At 39.1% G+C, this 22,271-nt stretch overlaps 4 protein-coding genes across 4 annotated transcripts in view; all 4 read left to right on the forward strand.

Moving 5' to 3' along the window:
- Positions 1 to 9,131, forward strand: part of LOC137649477 (triadin-like) — a 57,699-nt gene extending 48,568 nt beyond the window's left edge. Inside the window, exon 3 of the mRNA XM_068382461.1 lies at positions 8,911 to 9,131. Within this exon, the coding sequence (XP_068238562.1) occupies positions 8,911 to 9,131 (221 nt within the window). The remainder of the gene's footprint in view (positions 1 to 8,910) is intronic.
- LOC137649478 (nucleolar protein 58-like) lies at positions 9,128 to 14,800 on the forward strand. Its single transcript, XM_068382462.1, has 2 exons — positions 9,128 to 9,459; positions 14,587 to 14,800. Exons 1-2 carry the CDS (start codon positions 9,128 to 9,130, stop codon positions 14,798 to 14,800), a joined length of 546 nt encoding a protein of 181 aa, XP_068238563.1.
- Positions 14,797 to 16,863, forward strand: LOC137649479 (nucleolar protein 58-like). Its single transcript, XM_068382463.1, has 2 exons — positions 14,797 to 15,130; positions 16,694 to 16,863. The coding sequence occupies exons 1-2, from the start codon at positions 14,797 to 14,799 to the stop codon at positions 16,861 to 16,863; spliced, it is 504 nt and encodes a 167-aa protein (XP_068238564.1).
- A 1,248-nt stretch (positions 16,864 to 18,111) lies between these two features.
- Positions 18,112 to 22,271, forward strand: part of LOC137649480 (pikachurin-like) — a 494,589-nt gene continuing 490,429 nt past the window's right edge. Inside the window, exon 1 of the mRNA XM_068382464.1 lies at positions 18,112 to 18,892. Within this exon, the coding sequence (XP_068238565.1) occupies positions 18,760 to 18,892 (133 nt within the window). The 5' untranslated portion in view covers positions 18,112 to 18,759. The remainder of the gene's footprint in view (positions 18,893 to 22,271) is intronic.

The raw sequence follows: 22,271 nt of genomic DNA on the forward strand, positions 1-22,271 counted from the left end.
TAGAAGGGAAGTGTGAAATGAATGAAGAGAAAATTCCTTCGACAGTAGAAGGGAAGTGTGAAAAGAATGAAGAGAATATCCCCTCGACAGTAGAAGGGAAGTGTGAAATGAATGAAGAGAATATCCCCTCGACAGTAGAAGGGAAGTGTGAAAAGAATGAAGAGAAAATTCCTTCGACAGTAGAAGGGAAGTGTGAAAAGAATGAAGAGAAAATTCCTTCGACAGTAGAAGGGAAGTGTGAAATGAATGAAGAGAAAATTCCTTCGACAGTAGAAGGGAAGTGTGAAAAGAATGAAGATAATATCCCCTCGACAGTAGAAGGGAAGTGTGAAAAGAATGAAGAGAATATCCCCTCGACAGTAGAAGGGAAGTGTGAAAAGAATGAAGAGAAAATTCCTTCGACAGTAGAAGGGAAGTGTGAAATGAATGAAGAGAATATCCCCTCGACAGTAGAAGGGAAGTGTGAAAAGAATGAAGAGAAAATTCCTTCGACAGTAGAAGGGAAGTGTGAAATGAATGAAGAGAAAATTCCTTCGACAGTAGAAGGGAAGTGTGAAAAGAATGAAGAGAAAATCCCCTCGACAGTAGAAGGGAAGTGTGAAATGAATGAAGAGAATATCCCCTCGACAGTAGAAGGGAAGTGTGAAAAGAATGAAGAGAAAATTCCTTCGACAGTAGAAGGGAAGTGTGAAAAGAATGAAGAGAAAATTCCTTCGACAGTAGAAGGGAAGTGTGAAATGAATGAAGAGAAAATTCCTTCGACAGTAGAAGGGAAGTGTGAAAAGAATGAAGAGAAAATCCCCTCGACAGTAGAAGGGAAGTGTGAAATGAATGAAGAGAATATCCCCTCGACAGTAGAAGGGAAGTGTGAAAAGAATGAAGAGAAAATTCCTTCGACAGTAGAAGGGAAGTGTGAAAAGAATGAAGATAATATCCCCTCGACAGTAGAAAGGAAGTGTGAAAAGAATGAAGAGAAAATTCCTTCGACAGTAGAAGGGAAGTGTGAAAAGAATGAAGAGAAAATTCCTTCGACAGTAGAAGGGAAGTGTGAAAAGAATGAAGAGAAAATCCCCTCGACAGTAGAAGGGAAGTGTGAAATGAATGAAGAGAAAATTCCTTCGACAGTAGAAGGGAAGTGTGAAAAGAATGAAGATAATATCCCCTCGACAGTAGAAAGGAAGTGTGAAAAGAATGAAGAGAAAATTCCTTCGACAGTAGAAGGGAAGTGTGAAAAGAATGAAGAGAAAATCCCCTCGACAGTAGAAGGGAAGTGTGAAAAGAATGAAGAGAAAATCCCCTCGACAGTAGAAAGGAAGTGTGAAAAGAATGAAGAGAAAATTCCATCGACAGTAGAAGGGAAGTGTGAAAAGAATGAAGAGAAAATCCCCTCGACAGTAGAAGGGAAGTGTGAAAAGAATGAAGAGAAAATTCCATCGACAGTAGAAGGGAAGTGTGAAAAGAATGAAGAGAAAATCCCCTCGACAGTAGAAGGGAAGTGTGAAAAGAATGAAGAGAAAATCCCCTCGACAGTAGAAGGGAAGTGTGAAAAGAATGAAGAGAAAATTCCTTCGACAGTAGAAGGGAAGTGTGAAAAGAATGAAGATAATATCCCCTCGACAGTAGAAAGGAAGTGTGAAAAGAATGAAGAGAAAATTCCTTCGACAGTAGAAGGGAAGTGTGAAAAGAATGAAGAGAAAATTCCTTCGACAGTAGAAGGGAAGTGTGAAAAGAATGAAGAGAAAATTCCTTCGACAGTAGAAGGGAAGTGTGAAAAGAATGAAGAGAAAATTCCTTCGACAGTAGAAGGGAAGTGTGAAAAGAATGAAGAGAAAATTCCTTCGACAGTAGAAGGGAAGTGTGAAAAGAATGAAGAGAAAATTCCTTCGACAGTAGAAGGGAAGTGTGAAAAGAATGAAGAGAAAATTCCTTCGACAGTAGAAGGGAAGTGTGAAATGAATGAAGAGAAAATCCCCTCGACAGTAGAAAGGAAGTGTGAAAAGAATGAAGAGAAAATCCCCTCGACAGTAGAAAGGAAGTGTGAAATGAATGAAGAGAAAATTCCTTCGACAGTAGAAAGGAAGTGTGAAAAGAATGAAGATAATATCCCCTCGACAGTAGAAGGGAAGTGTGAAAAGAATGAAGAGAAAATCCCCTCGACAGTAGAAGGGAAGTGTGAAAAGAATGAAGAGAAAATCCCCTCGACAGTAGAAAGGAAGTGTGAAAAGAATGAAGATAATATCCCCTCGACAGTAGAAGGGAAGTGTGAAAAGAATGAAGAGAAAATCCCCTCGACAGTAGAAAGGAAGTGTGAAAAGAATGAAGAGAAAATCCCCTCGACAGTAGAAAGGAAGTGTGAAAAGAATGAAGAGAAAATCCCCTCGACAGTAGAAAGGAAGTGTGAAATGAATGAAGAGAAAATTCCTTCGACAGTAGAAAGGAAGTGTGAAAAGAATGAAGATAATATCCCCTCGACAGTAGAAGGGAAGTGTGAAAAGAATGAAGAGAAAATCCCCTCGACAGTAGAAGGGAAGTGTGAAAAGAATGAAGAGAAAATCCCCTCGACAGTAGAAAGGAAGTGTGAAAAGAATGAAGATAATATCCCCTCGACAGTAGAAGGGAAGTGTGAAAAGAATGAAGAGAAAATCCCCTCGACAGTAGAAAGGAAGTGTGAAAAGAATGAAGATAATATCCCCTCGACAGTAGAAGGGAAGTGTGAAAAGAATGAAGAGAAAATCCCCTCGACAGTAGAAAGGAAGTGTGAAAAGAATGAAGAGAAAATCCCCTCGACAGTAGAAAGGAAGTGTGAAAAGAATGAAGATAATATCCCCTCGACAGTAGAAGGGAAGTGTGAAAAGAATGAAGAGAAAATCCCCTCGACAGTAGAAAGAAAGTGTGAAAAGAATGAAGAGAAAATCCCCTCGACAGTAGAAAGGAAGTGTGAAAAGAATGAAGATAATATCCCCTCGACAGTAGAAGGGAAGTGTGAAAAGAATGAAGAGAAAATCCCCTCGACAGTAGAAAGGAAGTGTGAAAAGAATGAAGATAATATCCCCTCGACAGTAGAAAGGAAGTGTGAAAAGAATGAAGATAATATCCCCTCGACAGTAGAAAGGAAGTGTGAAAAGAATGAAGATAATATCCCCTCGACAGTAGAAAGGAAGTGTGAAAAGAATGAAGAGAAAATCCCCTCGACAGTAGAAAGGAAGTGTGAAAAGAATGAAGAGAAAATCCCCTCGACAGTAGAAAGGAAGTGTGAAAAGAATGAAGAGAAAATCCCCTCGACAGTAGAAAGGAAGTGTGAAAAGAATGAAGATAATATCCCCTCGACAGTAGAAAGGAAGTGTGAAAAGAATGAAGATAATATCCCCTCGACAGTAGAAAGGAAGTGTGAAAAGAATGAAGATAATATCCCCTCGACAGTAGAAAGGAAGTGTGAAAAGAATGAAGATAATATCCCCTCGACAGTAGAAAGGAAGTGTGAAAAGAATGAAGATAATATCCCCTCGACAGTAGAAGGGAAGTGTGAAAAGAATGAAGATAATATCCTCTCGACAGTAGAAAGGAAGTGTGAAAAGAATGAAGATAATATCCCCTCGACAGTAGAAGGGAAGTGTGAAAAGAATGAAGAGAAAATCCCCTCGACAGTAGAAAGGAAGTGTGAAAAGAATGAAGATAATATCCCCTCGACAGTAGAAAGGAAGTGTGAAAAGAATGAAGATAATATCCCCTCGACAGTAGAAAGGAAGTGTGAAAAGAATGAAGAGAAAATCCCCTCGACAGTAGAAGGGAAGTGTGAAAAGAATGAAGAGAAAATCCCCTCGACAGTAGAAGGGAAGTGTGAAAAGAATGAAGAGAAAATCCCCTCGACAGTAGAAAGGAAGTGTGAAAAGAATGAAGATAATATCCCCTCGACAGTAGAAGGGAAGTGTGAAAAGAATGAAGAGAAAATCCCTTCGACAGTAGAAAGGAAGTGTGAAAAGAATGAAGATAATATCCCCTCGACAGTAGAAGGGAAGTGTGAAAAGAATGAAGAGAAAATCCCCCCGACAGTAGAAGGGAAGTGTGAAAAGAATGAAGAGAAAATCCCCTCGACAGTAGAAAGGAAGTGTGAAAAGAATGAAGATAATATCCCCTCGACAGTAGAAGGGAAGTGTGAAAAGAATGAAGAGAAAATCCCCTCGACAGTAGAAAGGAAGTGTGAAAAGAATGAAGAGAAAATCCCCTCGACAGTAGAAAGGAAGTGTGAAAAGAATGAAGAGAAAATCCCCTCGACAGTAGAAGGGAAGTGTGAAAAGAATGAAGAGAAAATCCCCTCGACAGTAGAAAGGAAGTGTGAAAAGAATGAAGATAATATCCCCTCGACAGTAGAAGGGAAGTGTGAAAAGAATGAAGAGAAAATCCCCTCGACAGTAGAAAGGAAGTGTGAAAAGAATGAAGAGAAAATCCCCTCGACAGTAGAAGGGAAGTTTGAAAAGAATGAAGAGAAAATCCCCTCGACAGTAGAAAGGAAGTGTGAAAAGAATGAAGATAATATCCCCTCGACAGTAGAAGGGAAGTGTGAAAAGAATGAAGAGAAAATCCCTTCGACAGTAGAAAGGAAGTGTGAAAAGAATGAAGATAATATCCCCTCGACAGTAGAAGGGAAGTGTGAAAAGAATGAAGAGAAAATCCCCTCGACAGTAGAAGGGAAGTGTGAAAAGAATGAAGAGAAAATCCCCTCGACAGTAGAAAGGAAGTGTGAAAAGAATGAAGATAATATCCCCTCGACAGTAGAAGGGAAGTGTGAAAAGAATGAAGAGAAAATCCCCTCGACAGTAGAAGGGAAGTGTGAAAAGAATGAAGAGAAAATCCCCTCGACAGTAGAAAGGAAGTGTGAAAAGAATGAAGAGAAAATCCCCTCGACAGTAGAAGGGAAGTGTGAAAAGAATGAAGAGAAAATCCCCTCGACAGTAGAAAGGAAGTGTGAAAAGAATGAAGATAATATCCCCTCGACAGTAGAAGGGAAGTGTGAAAAGAATGAAGAGAAAATCCCCTCGACAGTAGAAGGGAAGTGTGAAAAGAATGAAGAGAAAATCCCCTCGACAGTAGAAGGGAAGTGTGAAATGAATGAAGAGAAAATCCCTTCGACAGTAGAGAGGAAGTGTGAAAAGAATGAAGATAATATCCCCTCGACAGTAGAAGGGAAGTGTGAAAAGAATGAAGAGAAAATCCCCTCGACAGTAGAAGGGAAGTGTGAAAAGAATGAAGAGAAAATCCCCTCGACAGTAGAAGGGAAGTGTGAAAAGAATGAAGAGAAAATCCCCTCGACAGTAGAAGGGAAGTGTGAAATGAATGAAGAGAAAATCCCCTCGACAGTAGAAGGGAAGTGTGAAAAGAATGAAGAGAAAATCCCCTCGACAGTAGAAGGGAAGTGTGAAAAGAATGAAGAGAAAATCCCCTCGACAGTAGAAGGGAAGTGTGAAATGAATGAAGAGAAAATCCCCTCGACAGTAGAAGGGAAGTGTGAAAAGAATGAAGAGAAAATCCCCTCGACAGTAGAAGGGAAGTGTGAAAAGAATGAAGAGAAAATCCCCTCGACAGTAGAAGGGAAGTGTGAAAAGAATGAAGAGAAAATCCCCTCGACAGTAGAAGGGAAGTGTGAAAAGAATGAAGAGAAAATCCCCTCGACAGTAGAAGGGAAGTGTGAAAAGAATGAAGAGAAAATCCCCTCGACAGTAGAAGGGAAGTGTGAAAAGAATGAAGAGAAAATCCCCTCGACAGTAGAAGGGAAGTGTGAAAAGAATGAAGAGAAAATCCCCTCGACAGTAGAAGGGAAGTGTGAAAAGAATGAAGAGAAAATCCCCTCGACAGTAGAAGGGAAGTGTGAAAAGAATGAAGAGAAAATCCCCTCGACAGTAGAAGGGAAGTGTGAAAAGAATGAAGAGAAAATCCCCTCGACAGTAGAAGGGAAGTGTGAAAAGAATGAAGAGAAAATCCCCTCGACAGTAGAAGGGAAGTGTGAAAAGAATGAAGAGAAAATCCCCTCGACAGTAGAAGGGAAGTGTGAAAAGAATGAAGAGAAAATCCCCTCGACAGTAGAAGGGAAGTGTGAAAAGAATGAAGAGAAAATCCCCTCGACAGTAGAAGGGAAGTGTGAAAAGAATGAAGAGAAAATCCCCTCGACAGTAGAAGGGAAGTGTGAAAAGAATGAAGAGAAAATCCCCTCGACAGTAGAAGGGAAGTGTGAAAAGAATGAAGAGAAAATCCCCTCGACAGTAGAAGGGAAGTGTGAAAAGAATGAAGAGAAAATCCCCTCGACAGTAGAAGGGAAGTGTGAAAAGAATGAAGAGAAAATCCCCTCGACAGTAGAAGGGAAGTGTGAAAAGAATGAAGAGAAAATCCCCTCGACAGTAGAAGGGAAGTGTGAAAAGAATGAAGAGAAAATCCCCTCGACAGTAGAAGGGAAGTGTGAAAAGAATGAAGAGAAAATCCCCTCGACAGTAGAAGGGAAGTGTGAAAAGAATGAAGAGAAAATCCCCTCGACAGTAGAAGGGAAGTGTGAAAAGAATGAAGAGAAAATCCCCTCGACAGTAGAAGGGAAGTGTGAAAAGAATGAAGAGAAAATCCCCTCGACAGTAGAAGGGAAGTGTGAAAAGAATGAAGAGAAAATCTCTTCGACAGTAGAAGGGAAGTGTGAAAAGAATGAAGAGAAAATCCCCTCGACAGTAGAAAGGAAGTGTGAAAAGAATGAAGAGAAAATCCCCTCGACAGTAGAAGGGAAGTGTGAAAAGAATGAAGAGAAAATCCCCTCGACAGTAGAAGGGAAGTGTGAAAAGAATGAAGAGAAAATCCCCTCGACAGTAGAAGGGAAGTGTGAAAAGAATGAAGAGAAAATCCCCTCGACAGTAGAAGGGAAGTGTGAAAAGAATGAAGAGAAAATTCCCTCGACAGTAGAAGGGAAGTGTGAAAAGAATGAAGAGAAAATCCCCTCGACAGTAGAAGGGAAGTGTGAAAAGAATGAAGAGAAAATCCCCTCGACAGTAGAAGGGAAGTGTGAAAAGAATGAAGAGAAAATCCCCTCGACAGTAGAAGGGAAGTGTGAAAAGAATGAAGAGAAAATCCCCTCGACAGTAGAAGGGAAGTGTGAAAAGAATGAAGAGAAAATCCCCTCGACAGTAGAAGGGAAGTGTGAAATGAATGAAGAGAAAATCCCCTCGACAGTAGAAGGGAAGTGTGAAAAGAATGAAGAGAAAATCCCCTCGACAGTAGAAGGGAAGTGTGAAAAGAATGAAGAGAAAATCCCCTCGACAGTAGAAGGGAAGTGTGAAATGAATGAAGAGAAAATCCCCTCGACAGTAGAAGGGAAGTGTGAAAAGAATGAAGAGAAAATCCCCTCGACAGTAGAAGGGAAGTGTGAAAAGAATGAAGAGAAAATCCCCTCGACAGTAGAAGGGAAGTGTGAAAAGAATGAAGAGAAAATCCCCTCGACAGTAGAAGGGAAGTGTGAAAAGAATGAAGAGAAAATCCCCTCGACAGTAGAAGGGAAGTGTGAAATGAATGAAGAGAAAATCCCCTCGACAGTAGAAGGGAAGTGTGAAATGAATGAAGAGAAAATCCCCTCGACAGTAGAAGGGAAGTGTGAAAAGAATGAAGAGAAAATCCCCTCGACAGTAGAAGGGAAGTGTGAAAAGAATGAAGAGAAAATCCCCTCGACAGTAGAAGGGAAGTGTGAAAAGAATGAAGAGAAAATCCCCTCGACAGTAGAAGGGAAGTGTGAAAAGAATGAAGAGAAAATCCCCTCGACAGTAGAAGGGAAGTGTGAAAAGAATGAAGAGAAAATCCCCTCGACAGTAGAAGGGAAGTGTGAAAAGAATGAAGAGAAAATCCCCTCGACAGTAGAAGGGAAGTGTGAAAAGAATGAAGAGAAAATCCCCTCGACAGTAGAAGGGAAGTGTGAAAAGAATGAAGAGAAAATCCCCTCGACAGTAGAAGGGAAGTGTGAAAAGAATGAAGAGAAAATCCCCTCGACAGTAGAAGGGAAGTGTGAAAAGAATGAAGAGAAAATCCCCTCGACAGTAGAAGGGAAGTGTGAAAAGAATGAAGAGAAAATCCCCTCGACAGTAGAAGGGAAGTGTGAAAAGAATGAAGAGAAAATCCCCTCGACAGTAGAAGGGAAGTGTGAAAAGAATGAAGAGAAAATCCCCTCGACAGTAGAAGGGAAGTGTGAAAAGAATGAAGAGAAAATCCCCTCGACAGTAGAAGGGAAGTGTGAAAAGAATGAAGAGAAAATCCCCTCGACAGTAGAAGGGAAGTGTGAAAAGAATGAAGAGAAAATCCCCTCGACAGTAGAAGGGAAGTGTGAAAAGAATGAAGAGAAAATCCCCTCGACAGTAGAAGGGAAGTGTGAAAAGAATGAAGAGAAAATCCCCTCGACAGTAGAAGGGAAGTGTGAAAAGAATGAAGAGAAAATCCCCTCGACAGTAGAAGGGAAGTGTGAAAAGAATGAAGAGAAAATCCCCTCGACAGTAGAAGGGAAGTGTGAAAAGAATGAAGAGAAAATCCCCTCGACAGTAGAAGGGAAGTGTGAAAAGAATGAAGAGAAAATCCCCTCGACAGGAGAAAGGAAGTGTGAAAAGAATGAAGAGAAAATCCCCTCGACAGGAGAAAGGAAGTGTGAAAAGAATGAAGAGAAAATCCCTTCGACAGTAGAAAGGAAGTGTGAAAAGAATGAAGAGAAAATCCCTTCGACAGTAGAAAGGAAGTGTGAAAAGAATGAAGAGAAAATCCCCTCGACAGTAGAAAGGAAGTGTGAAAAGAATGAAGAGAAAATCCCTTCGACAGTAGAAAGGAAGTGTGAAAAGAATGAAGAGAAAATCCCTTCGACAGTAGAAAGGAAGTGTGAAAAGAATGAAGAGAAAATCCCCTCGACAGGAGAAAGGAAGTGTGAAAAGAATGAAGAGAATAACCCCTCGACAGGAGAAAGGAAGTGTGAAAAGAATGAAGAGAATAACCCCTCGACAGGAGAAAGGAAGTGTGAAAAGAATGAAGAGAAAATCCCCATGACAGTAGAAAGGAAATGTGAAAAGAATGAAGAGAAAATCCCTTCGACAGTAGAAAGGAAATGTGAAAAGAATGAAGAGAAAATCCCATGACAGTAGAAAGGAAATGTGAAAAGAATGAAGAGAAAATCTCTTCGACAGGAGAAAGGAAATGTGAAAAGAATGAAGAGAATAACCCCTCGACAGGAGAAAGCAAGTGTGAAAAGAATGAAGAGAATAACCCCTCGACAGGAGAAAGCAAGTGTGAAAAGAATGAAGAGAATAACCCCTCGACAGGAGAAAGGAAGTGTGAAAAGAATGAAGAGAATATCCCCTCGACAGGAGAAAGGAAGTGTGAAAAGAATGAAGAGAATAACCCCTCGACAGGAGAAAGGAAGTGTGAAAAGAAGGAAGAGAATATCCCTTCGACAGTAGAAGGGAAGTGTGAAAAGAATGAAGAGAATATCCCTTCGACAGTAGAAGGGAAGTGTGAAAAGAATGAAGAGAATATCCCTTCGACAGTAGAAGGGAAGTGTGAAAAGAATGAAGAGAATATCCCCTCGACAGTAGAAGGGAAGTGTGAAAAGAATGAAGAGAATATCCCCTCGACAGTAGAAGGGAAGTGTGAAAAGAATGAAGAGAATATCCCCTCGACAGTAGAAGGGAAGTGTGAAAAGAATGAAGAGAATATCCCCTCGACAGTAGAAAGGAAGTGTGAAAAGAATGAAGAGAAAATCCCCTCGACAGTAGAAAGGAAGTGTGAAAAGAATGAAGAAAACATTCCTTCGACAGTAGAAAGGAAGTGTGAAAAGAATGAAGAGAAAATCCCCTCGACAGTAGAAAGGAAGTGTGAAAAGAATGAAGAGAAAATCCCCTCGACAGTAGAAAGGAAGTGTGAAAAGAATGAAGAGAAAATCCCTTCGATAGTAGAAAGAAACAGTGGAAAGAATGAAGAGAAAATCCCTTCGATAGTAGAAAGGAAGTGTGAAAAGAATGAAGAGAAAATCCCTTCGATAGTAGAAAGAAACAGTGGAAAGAATGAAGAGAAAATCCGTTCCTCAGGAGAAAGGAAGTGTGAAAAGAATGAAGAGAAAATCCCTTCGATAGTAGAAAGAAAGTGTGAAAAGAATGAAGAGAAAATCCCTTCGATAGTAGAAAGGAAGTGTGAAAAGAATGAAGAGAAAATCCCTTCGATAGTAGAAAGAAACAGTGGAAAGAATGAAGAGAAAATCCGTTCCTCAGGAGAAAGGAAGTGTGAAAAGAATGAAGAGAAAATCCCTTCGATAGTAGAAAGAAAGTGTGAAAAGAATGAAGAGAAAATCCCTTCGATAGTAGAAAGGAAGTGTGAAAAGAATGAAGAGAAAATCCCTTCGACAGTAGAAAGGAAGTGTGAAAAGAATGAAGAGAAAATCCCTTCGATAGTAGAAAGGAAGTGTGAAAAGAATGAAGAGAAAATCCCTTCGATAGTAGAAAGAAAGTGTGAAAAGAATGAAGAGAAAATCCCTTCGATAGTAGAAAGGAAGTGTGAAAAGAATGAAGAGAATATCCCCTCGACAGTAGAAAGGAAGTGTGAAAAGAATGAAGAGAAAATCCCCTCGACAGTAGAAAGGAAGTGTGAAAAGAATGAAGAAAACATTCCTTCGACAGTAGAAAGGAAGTGTGAAAAGAATGAAGATAATATCCCCTCGACAGTAGAAGGGAAGTGTGAAAAGAATGAAGAGAAAATCCCCTCGACAGTAGAAGGGAAGTGTGAAAAGAATGAAGAGAAAATCCCCTCGATAGTAGAAGGGAAGTGTGAAAAGAATGAAGAGAAAATCCCCTCGACAGTAGAAGAGAAGTGTGAAATGAATGAAGAGAATATCCCCTCGATAGTAGAAGGGAAGTGTGAAAAGAATGAAGAGAAAATCCCCTCGACAGTAGAAGGGAAGTGTGAAATGAATGAAGAGAAAATCCCCTCGACAGTAGAAGGGAAGTGTGAAAAGAATGAAGAGAAAATCCCCTCGACAGTAGAAGGGAAGTGTGAAAAGAATGAAGAGAAAATCCCCTCGACAGTAGAAGGGAAGTGTGAAAAGAATGAAGAGAAAATCCCCTCGACAGTAGAAGGGAAGTGTGAAAAGAATGAAGAGAAAATCCCCTCGACAGTAGAAGGGAAGTGTGAAAAGAATGAAGAGAAAATCCCCTCGACAGTAGAAGGGAAGTGTGAAAAGAATGAAGAGAAAATCCCCTCGACAGTAGAAGGGAAGTGTGAAAAGAATGAAGAGAAAATCCCCTCGACAGTAGAAGGGAAGTGTGAAAAGAATGAAGAGAAAATCCCCTCGACAGTAGAAGGGAAGTGTGAAAAGAATGAAGAGAAAATCCCCTCGACAGTAGAAGGGAAGTGTGAAAAGAATGAAGAGAAAATCCCCTCGACAGTAGAAGGGAAGTGTGAAAAGAATGAAGAGAAAATCCCCTCGACAGTAGAAGGGAAGTGTGAAAAGAATGAAGAGAAAATCCCCTCGACAGTAGAAGGGAAGTGTGAAAAGAATGAAGAGAAAATCCCCTCGACAGTAGAAGGGAAGTGTGAAAAGAATGAAGAGAAAATCCCCTCGACAGTAGAAGGGAAGTGTGAAAAGAATGAAGAGAAAATCCCCTCGACAGTAGAAGGGAAGTGTGAAAAGAATGAAGAGAAAATCCCCTCGACAGTAGAAGGGAAGTGTGAAAAGAATGAAGAGAAAATCCCCTCGACAGTAGAAGGGAAGTGTGAAAAGAATGAAGAGAAAATCCCCTCGACAGTAGAAGGGAAGTGTGAAAAGAATGAAGAGAAAATCCCCTCGACAGTAGAAGGGAAGTGTGAAAAGAATGAAGAGAAAATCCCCTCGACAGTAGAAGGGAAGTGTGAAAAGAATGAAGAGAAAATCCCCTCGACAGTAGAAGGGAAGTGTGAAAAGAATGAAGAGAAAATCCCCTCGACAGTAGAAGGGAAGTGTGAAAAGAATGAAGAGAAAATCCCCTCGACAGTAGAAGGGAAGTGTGAAAAGAATGAAGAGAAAATCCCCTCGACAGTAGAAGGGAAGTGTGAAAAGAATGAAGAGAAAATCCCCTCGACAGTAGAAGGGAAGTGTGAAAAGAATGAAGAGAAAATCCCCTCGACAGTAGAAGGGAAGTGTGAAAAGAATGAAGAGAAAATCCCCTCGACAGTAGAAGGGAAGTGTGAAAAGAATGAAGAGAAAATCTCTTCGACAGTAGAAGGGAAGTGTGAAAAGAATGAAGAGAAAATCCCCTCGACAGTAGAAGGGAAGTGTGAAAAGAATGAAGAGAAAATCCCCTCGACAGTAGAAGGGAAGTGTGAAAAGAATGAAGAGAAAATCCCCTCGACAGTAGAAGGGAAGTGTGAAAAGAATGAAGAGAAAATCCCCTCGACAGTAGAAGGGAAGTGTGAAAAGAATGAAGAGAAAATCCCCTCGACAGTAGAAGGGAAGTGTGAAAAGAATGAAGAGAAAATTCCCTCGACAGTAGAAGGGAAGTGTGAAAAGAATGAAGAGAAAATCCCCTCGACAGTAGAAGGGAAGTGTGAAAAGAATGAAGAGAAAATCCCCTCGACAGTAGAAGGGAAGTGTGAAAAGAATGAAGAGAAAATCCCCTCGACAGTAGAAGGGAAGTGTGAAAAGAATGAAGAGAAAATCCCCTCGACAGTAGAAGGGAAGTGTGAAAAGAATGAAGAGAAAATCCCCTCGACAGTAGAAGGGAAGTGTGAAATGAATGAAGAGAAAATCCCCTCGACAGTAGAAGGGAAGTGTGAAAAGAATGAAGAGAAAATCCCCTCGACAGTAGAAGGGAAGTGTGAAAAGAATGAAGAGAAAATCCCCTCGACAGTAGAAGGGAAGTGTGAAATGAATGAAGAGAAAATCCCCTCGACAGTAGAAGGGAAGTGTGAAAAGAATGAAGAGAAAATCCCCTCGACAGTAGAAGGGAAGTGTGAAAAGAATGAAGAGAAAATCCCCTCGACAGTAGAAGGGAAGTGTGAAAAGAATGAAGAGAAAATCCCCTCGACAGTAGAAGGGAAGTGTGAAATGAATGAAGAGAAAATCCCCTCGACAGTAGAAGGGAAGTGTGAAATGAATGAAGAGAAAATCCCCTCGACAGTAGAAGGGAAGTGTGAAAAGAATGAAGAGAAAATCCCCTCGACAGTAGAAGGGAAGTGTGAAAAGAATGAAGAGAAAATCCCCTCGACAGTAGAAGGGAAGTGTGAAAAGAATGAAGAGAAAATCCCCTCGACAGTAGAAGGGAAGTGTGAAAAGAATGAAGAGAAAATCCCCTCGACAGTAGAAGGGAAGTGTGAAAAGAATGAAGAGAAAATCCCCTCGACAGTAGAAGGGAAGTGTGAAAAGAATGAAGAGAAAATCCCCTCGACAGTAGAAGGGAAGTGTGAAAAGAATGAAGAGAAAATCCCCTCGACAGTAGAAGGGAAGTGTGAAAAGAATGAAGAGAAAATCCCCTCGACAGTAGAAGGGAAGTGTGAAAAGAATGAAGAGAAAATCCCCTCGACAGTAGAAGGGAAGTGTGAAAAGAATGAAGAGAAAATCCCCTCGACAGTAGAAGGGAAGTGTGAAAAGAATGAAGAGAAAATCCCCTCGACAGTAGAAGGGAAGTGTGAAAAGAATGAAGAGAAAATCCCCTCGACAGTAGAAGGGAAGTGTGAAAAGAATGAAGAGAAAATCCCCTCGACAGTAGAAGGGAAGTGTGAAAAGAATGAAGAGAAAATCCCCTCGACAGTAGAAGGGAAGTGTGAAAAGAATGAAGAGAAAATCCCCTCGACAGTAGAAGGGAAGTGTGAAAAGAATGAAGAGAAAATCCCCTCGACAGTAGAAGGGAAGTGTGAAAAGAATGAAGAGAAAATCCCCTCGACAGTAGAAGGGAAGTGTGAAAAGAATGAAGAGAAAATCCCCTCGACAGTAGAAGGGAAGTGTGAAAAGAATGAAGAGAAAATCCCCTCGACAGTAGAAGGGAAGTGTGAAAAGAATGAAGAGAAAATCCCCTCGACAGTAGAAGGGAAGTGTGAAAAGAATGAAGAGAAAATCCCCTCGACAGTAGAAGGGAAGTGTGAAAAGAATGAAGAGAAAATCCCCTCGACAGTAGAAGGGAAGTGTGAAAAGAATGAAGAGAAAATCCCCTCGACAGTAGAAGGGAAGTGTGAAAAGAATGAAGAGAAAATCCCCTCGACAGTAGAAGGGAAGTGTGAAAAGAATGAAGAGAAAATCCCCTCGACAGTAGAAAGGAAGTGTGAAAAGAATGAAGAGAAAATCCCCTCGACAGGAGAAAGGAAGTGTGAAAAGAATGAAGAGAAAATCCCTTCGACAGTAGAAAGGAAGTGTGAAAAGAATGAAGAGAAAATCCCTTCGACAGTAGAAAGGAAGTGTGAAAAGAATGAAGAGAAAATCCCCTCGACAGTAGAAAGGAAGTGTGAAAAGAATGAAGAGAAAATCCCCTCGACAGTAGAAAGGAAGTGTGAAAAGAATGAAGAGAAAATCCCTTCGACAGTAGAAAGGAAGTGTGAAAAGAATGAAGAGAAAATCCCCTCGACAGGAGAAAGGAAGTGTGAAAAGAATGAAGAGAATAACCCCTCGACAGGAGAAAGGAAGTGTGAAAAGAATGAAGAGAATAACCCCTCGACAGGAGAAAGGAAGTGTGAAAAGAATGAAGAGAAAATCCCCATGACAGTAGAAAGGAAATGTGAAAAGAATGAAGAGAAAATCCCTTCGACAGTAGAAAGGAAATGTGAAAAGAATGAAGAGAAAATCCCATGACAGTAGAAAGGAAATGTGAAAAGAATGAAGAGAAAATCTCTTCGACAGGAGAAAGGAAATGTGAAAAGAATGAAGAGAATAACCCCTCGACAGGAGAAAGCAAGTGTGAAAAGAATGAAGAGAATAACCCCTCGACAGGAGAAAGCAAGTGTGAAAAGAATGAAGAGAATAACCCCTCGACAGGAGAAAGGAAGTGTGAAAAGAATGAAGAGAATATCCCCTCGACAGGAGAAAGGAAGTGTGAAAAGAATGAAGAGAATAACCCCTCGACAGGAGAAAGGAAGTGTGAAAAGAAGGAAGAGAATATCCCTTCGACAGTAGAAGGGAAGTGTGAAAAGAATGAAGAGAATATCCCTTCGACAGTAGAAGGGAAGTGTGAAAAGAATGAAGAGAATATCCCTTCGACAGTAGAAGGGAAGTGTGAAAAGAATGAAGAGAATATCCCCTCGACAGTAGAAGGGAAGTGTGAAAAGAATGAAGAGAATATCCCCTCGACAGTAGAAGGGAAGTGTGAAAAGAATGAAGAGAATATCCCCTCGACAGTAGAAGGGAAGTGTGAAAAGAATGAAGAGAATATCCCCTCGACAGTAGAAAGGAAGTGTGAAAAGAATGAAGAGAAAATCCCCTCGACAGTAGAAAGGAAGTGTGAAAAGAATGAAGAAAACATTCCTTCGACAGTAGAAAGGAAGTGTGAAAAGAATGAAGAGAAAATCCCCTCGACAGTAGAAAGGAAGTGTGAAAAGAATGAAGAGAAAATCCCCTCGACAGTAGAAAGGAAGTGTGAAAAGAATGAAGAGAAAATCCCTTCGATAGTAGAAAGAAACAGTGGAAAGAATGAAGAGAAAATCCCTTCGATAGTAGAAAGGAAGTGTGAAAAGAATGAAGAGAAAATCCCTTCGATAGTAGAAAGAAACAGTGGAAAGAATGAAGAGAAAATCCGTTCCTCAGGAGAAAGGAAGTGTGAAAAGAATGAAGAGAAAATCCCTTCGATAGTAGAAAGAAAGTGTGAAAAGAATGAAGAGAAAATCCCTTCGATAGTAGAAAGGAAGTGTGAAAAGAATGAAGAGAAAATCCCTTCGATAGTAGAAAGAAACAGTGGAAAGAATGAAGAGAAAATCCGTTCCTCAGGAGAAAGGAAGTGTGAAAAGAATGAAGAGAAAATCCCTTCGATAGTAGAAAGAAAGTGTGAAAAGAATGAAGAGAAAATCCCTTCGATAGTAGAAAGGAAGTGTGAAAAGAATGAAGAGAAAATCCCTTCGACAGTAGAAAGGAAGTGTGAAAAGAATGAAGAGAAAATCCCTTCGATAGTAGAAAGGAAGTGTGAAAAGAATGAAGAGAAAATCCCTTCGATAGTAGAAAGAAAGTGTGAAAAGAATGAAGAGAAAATCCCTTCGATAGTAGAAAGGAAGTGTGAAAAGAATGAAGAGAATATCCCCTCGACAGTAGAAAGGAAGTGTGAAAAGAATGAAGAGAAAATCCCCTCGACAGTAGAAAGGAAGTGTGAAAAGAATGAAGAAAACATTCCTTCGACAGTAGAAAGGAAGTGTGAAAAGAATGAAGAGAAAATCCCCTCGACAGTAGAAAGGAAGTGTGAAAAGAATGAAGAGAAAATCCCCTCGACAGTAGAAAGGAAGTGTGAAAAGAATGAAGAGAAAATCCCTTCGATAGTAGAAAGAAACAGTGGAAAGAATGAAGAGAAAATCCGTTCCTCAGGAGAAAGGAAGTGTGAAAAGAATGAAGAGAAAATCCCTTCGATAGTAGAAAGAAAGTGTGAAAAGAATGAAGAGAAAATCCCTTCGACAGTAGAAAGGAAGTGTGAAAAGAATGAAGAGAAAATCCCTTCGATAGTAGAAAGAAAGTGTGAAAAGAATGAAGAGAAAATCCCTTCGATAGTAGAAAGGAAGTGTGAAAAGAATGAGGAGAAAATCCCCTCGACAGTAGAAAGGAAGTGTGAAAAGAATGAGGAGAAAATCCTTTCGACAGTAGAAAGAAACAGTGGAAAGAATGAAGAGAAAATCTCTTCGACTGTGAAAAGAATGAAGAGACAAACCCTTCGACGGTAGAAAGGAAATGTGAAAAGAATAAAGAAGAGCAAGAGAGTCGATTGACTCTGACTCTCATTATCTGTCTCCTTTGTGTTATTAATTACTTCTTTTCCTCAAACATATTGGCCATTTGTTCTACTTATTCCTCCGTCTGGTTCCTCCTTTTCTTCTTATTGAATATCAGTCCGGACAGCTGGACCAACGAACGCGAGGCAGTGATTTCATTTGTTCCCGATTAGAAAAAAAAGCCTAATTCTAGTCCTAACATTGTTATCCGATGACTGAACCTCCCCCCCTTCGGATATGCCAATATCCAACCGTCTGGCAATGAATGGGGCCGCATTACCATTTCTCCCTCTTCGAAAAGGTTGCTAGACCATGAAAAGACAAGTGTCGTTATTGATTCCAAAGTTACAGGCCCATCTTATTGATTTCGAAACGGCAACGAAAACACCCGGTTTCTGGATAAAAAAAAAGGTGTCCTCCCGTGTCGGCAAGAAATGGCAGATGCCGGCAGTGTGTCAATCATATTAATCTGTTGTAAAAAAGACTGGTTGATATATAATAGATATAATAGGAAGCCGAATTGATTCCAAATACACCTCATTTCGACCAAACACGGAGGCCACTTCATATTTCATTGATTCTCGAAATAGGAATGTTAACTGCGCAGGTGCTTCGTGGCTGCCAGATACACGAGAATGCCAGCTTTTTCGATGTCTATTTCTTGATATTTACTTGTTACAATCCTTTATTTTTATGCGCTCTAAAGATAATGGTGCTTCAGTGATAAACTTTTTCATATATTTAATCTACTGCAAGTTTGTTCTGGTGATTAATTGCATGTGTTCAAACGGCGAATTTTTCTTCTTCAAAAATTTGTCTTTATAAAATGTAAAGCTTTTCTTACTGGAAACATTGCCGGCCGCTAAATATAACCGAGTTATTCTGTCAAATTCCATTAATTAAATCAGGTTTAAAAACCTAGTGGGTTATGATAAACTTTTTCTTTAATTTTTAAGACCAACATATGATTCAAGTATTTTGAGTAAGGCTGTGGTACATATGAAATAGGAGTAGTTTAGTAAAACTATAATATACGATACGTTCATTACTGCATATAAATGATTTTGTGTAAGCTACTGATTCTAAAAGAATATTTAAATAAGGAGCACAAACGAAAGAAAAATCTTTAGGCAAAAATTGTAAGTTGCCCAGGAGACGTACGATACTCTCCGCTGGAGTGCCGGCGTCAATCAATTCGATATTGTAAACTAGGCAACGACTCGATGAAGAAGAGCCCAGTGTCTCGCGTGAGAGCCTCATAAGTGGTACGACGCTTGTGCACCTGCATTGCCTAATAACAGAACGAACCCTGGATATTCGGTGATAGTATTGCCAATTCGTCATCAACGGGAGACCTAGAGCAACATCCCAATTGTACCGGTTCGTTGTGTAGAATTCATTTCCTCGGTAATCGTTGCATTCGCGTAAACAGCTAACCCAAATATTGGTGAATTGTTACTGGTTGGCGTTGTTGAAACGAAAGCCCCCCTTTGCTATCTTGTTGCCGTTGGTAACGTAATTCAAATTTTGTGATTCATTGTAAGGTTTTGAAGCAATAGGAAGATTTAAGAAAAGCGGGGGTTTCCTTCTGTAACAGTGAGCGGTGGTTGGTAGGTCGGTGGTGGTAGTCCGAGGGGTCGGGATAGGTCACGCCCGAGAAAGCTCTCTCTCTCTCTCCTCTCTCCCCTCATCCAAACGCCTGCCATCCCCTTCCCCCCTAGCAAGACCCGTGTGGTGGTTGGTGGGCTGGAAGTGTGTCATGTGTTACTAGGAGTGATATATACCTTGAAAAGGGGGAATAAAACACAGGAGACTAAAAACGAGAAGGCGGTGTAAAGAGACACCACCATGCTGGCCAGAGTCGACTGGAAAGCTAGGATGTTGTGGGTTACGGTCGCCATCGGCATGATGGCGCTGGTGTCGGCCGAAAAACCCACCAAAAGTAACCCGGATAAACTACCTTTCGAAGCTGTTTTTCAAGGTAAGGAATAAATTTTATATAAATCTCCTGGGGAAAGGTTTGTTTGGGCTTCTGAAGTTACCAGGGGAAATTAAATTTACAACTTGGTCTATGCATTATGTGGTTGTGGAACTTGTGGTTTAACAATTATTTGAATTGGATTGTAAGTATGACAATTAAAAATATGTAGTATTCACCAGTTCTTCATAAGAATAAACACTTCAGTATATAAATCTAAAGATTGCTATTTTATTTTTATAGGAAAAATTAAGCCTAAAGCTAACCATTTGAGCATTTAAGTAGCCAAGCTATTGGGAAATACCAAGCATAGATTGCACTCGATAAAATTGGGATGTAATAACAATTAATAAACGTATCTTGGAGTTTATAGCTGAAAGGCATAATGCAGATGAATATTAGTGTTGCAAATGATTTCGTTGACCTAGAGAAGGGTCTGTTGTGTAGCTAAGACGGTAGGGGCTCCGGAGGGAGTCCCTAGGCCGAATACACCACACCCTACATACCCCCCTTTTAATTTAGCACGTCAAATTAACCCTCGCAGTGGCGTGTGGGATTCAAATGTCTGTTAAAGTGATTGGTTAATTTCCAACTTCACTGTAGAGTTTGCTTGGAGTTGAATTACAGTAAAGACACGAATCAGTGGGACTTAATATTGCTTTAATGCATTCGGGAAGACAAGGGATATCATTCAAAGATCGAATAAAGCGATGGAAAGCTTTTTTTCTCATATATATATATATATATATATATATATATATATATATATATATATATATATATATATATATATATATATATATATATTTATATATATACATATATATGTATGTATATATATATATATGCATATATATGTATGTATATGTATGTATATATATGTATATATATATATATTATATATGTATATATATATATATATATATATATATATATATATATATATATTATTAAAATGTCAAACATCAACCTACATTCAACATCTTCCAGTTTAGTTTGAATGTTCTTACTGAGCGTGCTAGGATTTTATGCCTATTAATTACCGGACGCTTATTTCCCCATTATAATCCTTTCGTATTTCTTATATAAAGATTTAGGTCAAATTTTTGGAACGTTCCTATTTTTGTGTCTTGATATTGCGCTGCGGTTAAGCTGACCTGTTTGATATAAGCACAAGACTTAAATTGTTACTTTAGACTCATGATTCCGTTTAATTTTTTTTTTGGTGGTTCTTTAATTGTTATGGCATTTCTTCGTATGTTTTTTGTTTATGCATATTCATTCTTATTTGATGATGTTTGGACGTATGTGTTCGTGAATAAGTTCGTGTATGAGGGCTGATGTAGGCCTACTTATGCTATGCTATCATTGTGGTCACATAACGCTATTCTAGGCACACACACACACACACACACATATATATATATATATATATATATATATATATATATATATATATATATATGTATATATATGTATATATATATATATTAATATTGTGTGTGTCTGATATGTATAAAATGATTGTCTTCGAATCCTCCTTATGAATTTTAAGGTTTTTGGGTTGGGGGTGTTGATTTCTGCTCTACAACGAGATCAATTAATTGCACTTTTTCTTTAGTGTGTGTATATATATATATATATATATATATATATATATATATATATATATATATATATATCTGAAAATCACTCCGTTTACTTCATTCCAAGCGAGGTTGTTAAAAGAATAGGCTATAAAACTGATCCAAATGTCTGGCACCCATCACCCTAGTCCATACCTCAAGCCTAAACGGTATTATTATTATTATTATTATTATTGTTATTATTATCAGCTGAGCTACATGCAGCCCTAGTTTTAAAAGCTCATGAGCTCCAACAGGGAAAATAGCCCAATGAGGAAAGGAAATAGATAAACTACATGAGAAGTAATGAATAATTGATATACAATGTTTTAAGATCAATGCTAACGTTAAAATAGATATGTCATTAGTATGAAGAGAGACTTGCGTCAGTCTTTTCGACATAAAAACATTTACTGCAAGTTTGAACTCATGAAGTTTCACCGATTTAACTGCCCAATTAGGAAGATCGTTCCACAATCTGGTCACAACTGGAAGAAAACTTCTAGAATACTTTGCAGTATTGAGACTTATGATGGAGAAGGCATGGCTGTCAGAGTTAACTGCATACCTAGTACTACATACAGAACGGTGCAGTCTGGGAAGATCTGAATGCAAAGGATGGTCAGAATTATATATATATATATATATATATATATATATATATATATATATATATATATATATATATATATATATATATATATATAATCTTATGGAATATGCATAAAAAACTGGAAAACTGAGCCTGAGATTAATATCTAGATCAAGAATAAGAAATTTAATGAACAGTAAGGTTGTTTATTTTTATTTATTTCTTTTTAACAACAAATTGAGATGAGATTCAGCGGGTGAAGACCAGACAGGAGAGCAATCGAGTTGAAGAAATATTATCAATTCAGATATCTGTAGACCTATGTTAAGGAGCCACTGTCCTCGATCTACTTACAATCTTACTGTAGTTTGAGTTTTGCTAGGGTTCAACTTCATGCCCCATAATTTGCAAAATACACTGTCTGTCTGTCTGTATAGATTGCCTTACCTTGTGTAAGACCCGGTAATTTTAGCTATAGATCTGTAGGCCTATATTAAGGAGCCACTGTCCTCGACCTACTCACATTCATACTGTAGTTTGAGTTGAGCTAGGGTTCAACTTCATGCCCCATAATTTCCCTCACGCACTAATTTTAGCTATAGATCTATAGGCCTATATTAAGGAGCCACTGTCCTCGATCTACTTGCAATCATACTTTGAGTTTTGCTAGGGTTCAACTTCATGCCCCATAATTTGCACCACGCACTAATTTTAGCCATAGAAATTCTTTTGAGAAGTTTCTTTGACTGTTACACGTACATGGTTTCTAACAAAAGTTTCTAAGTAAAGAAAAGAAATTAGGAAAAGAATATCTGTCACAAACTAGATAATTTAGGTTAGAAGAAAGGTCTAAGAAGAGACATTGTCTGGTAAGTACAGAGTAGGTGTAAGAGAAAGTTGGTGAATATATCAGTTAGAGATTGAGTTGTATATAAGTTATATCTGGATTTGGGAATAGATGAACAGAGTGATTCTTCCTGTGATGGAAAATTGGATACTTGTGAATTTAAGATATATAACTGTTAAACATTAGGCTTACTTGGTATGGTGGGGATGTTGCATCGTTGGAGTAATCTTGAGATGCTGTAATAAATCAAATTATGGAAGATTTAGAGGTAAGAGCTTTCAAGAAAAACCTGAAGACTTATCTTTTTAGAAAGTGTTA

This window comes from Palaemon carinicauda, chromosome 11 (genome assembly GCF_036898095.1).
Source record: "Palaemon carinicauda isolate YSFRI2023 chromosome 11, ASM3689809v2, whole genome shotgun sequence".
NCBI classification, from domain to species: domain Eukaryota; kingdom Metazoa; phylum Arthropoda; class Malacostraca; order Decapoda; family Palaemonidae; genus Palaemon; species Palaemon carinicauda.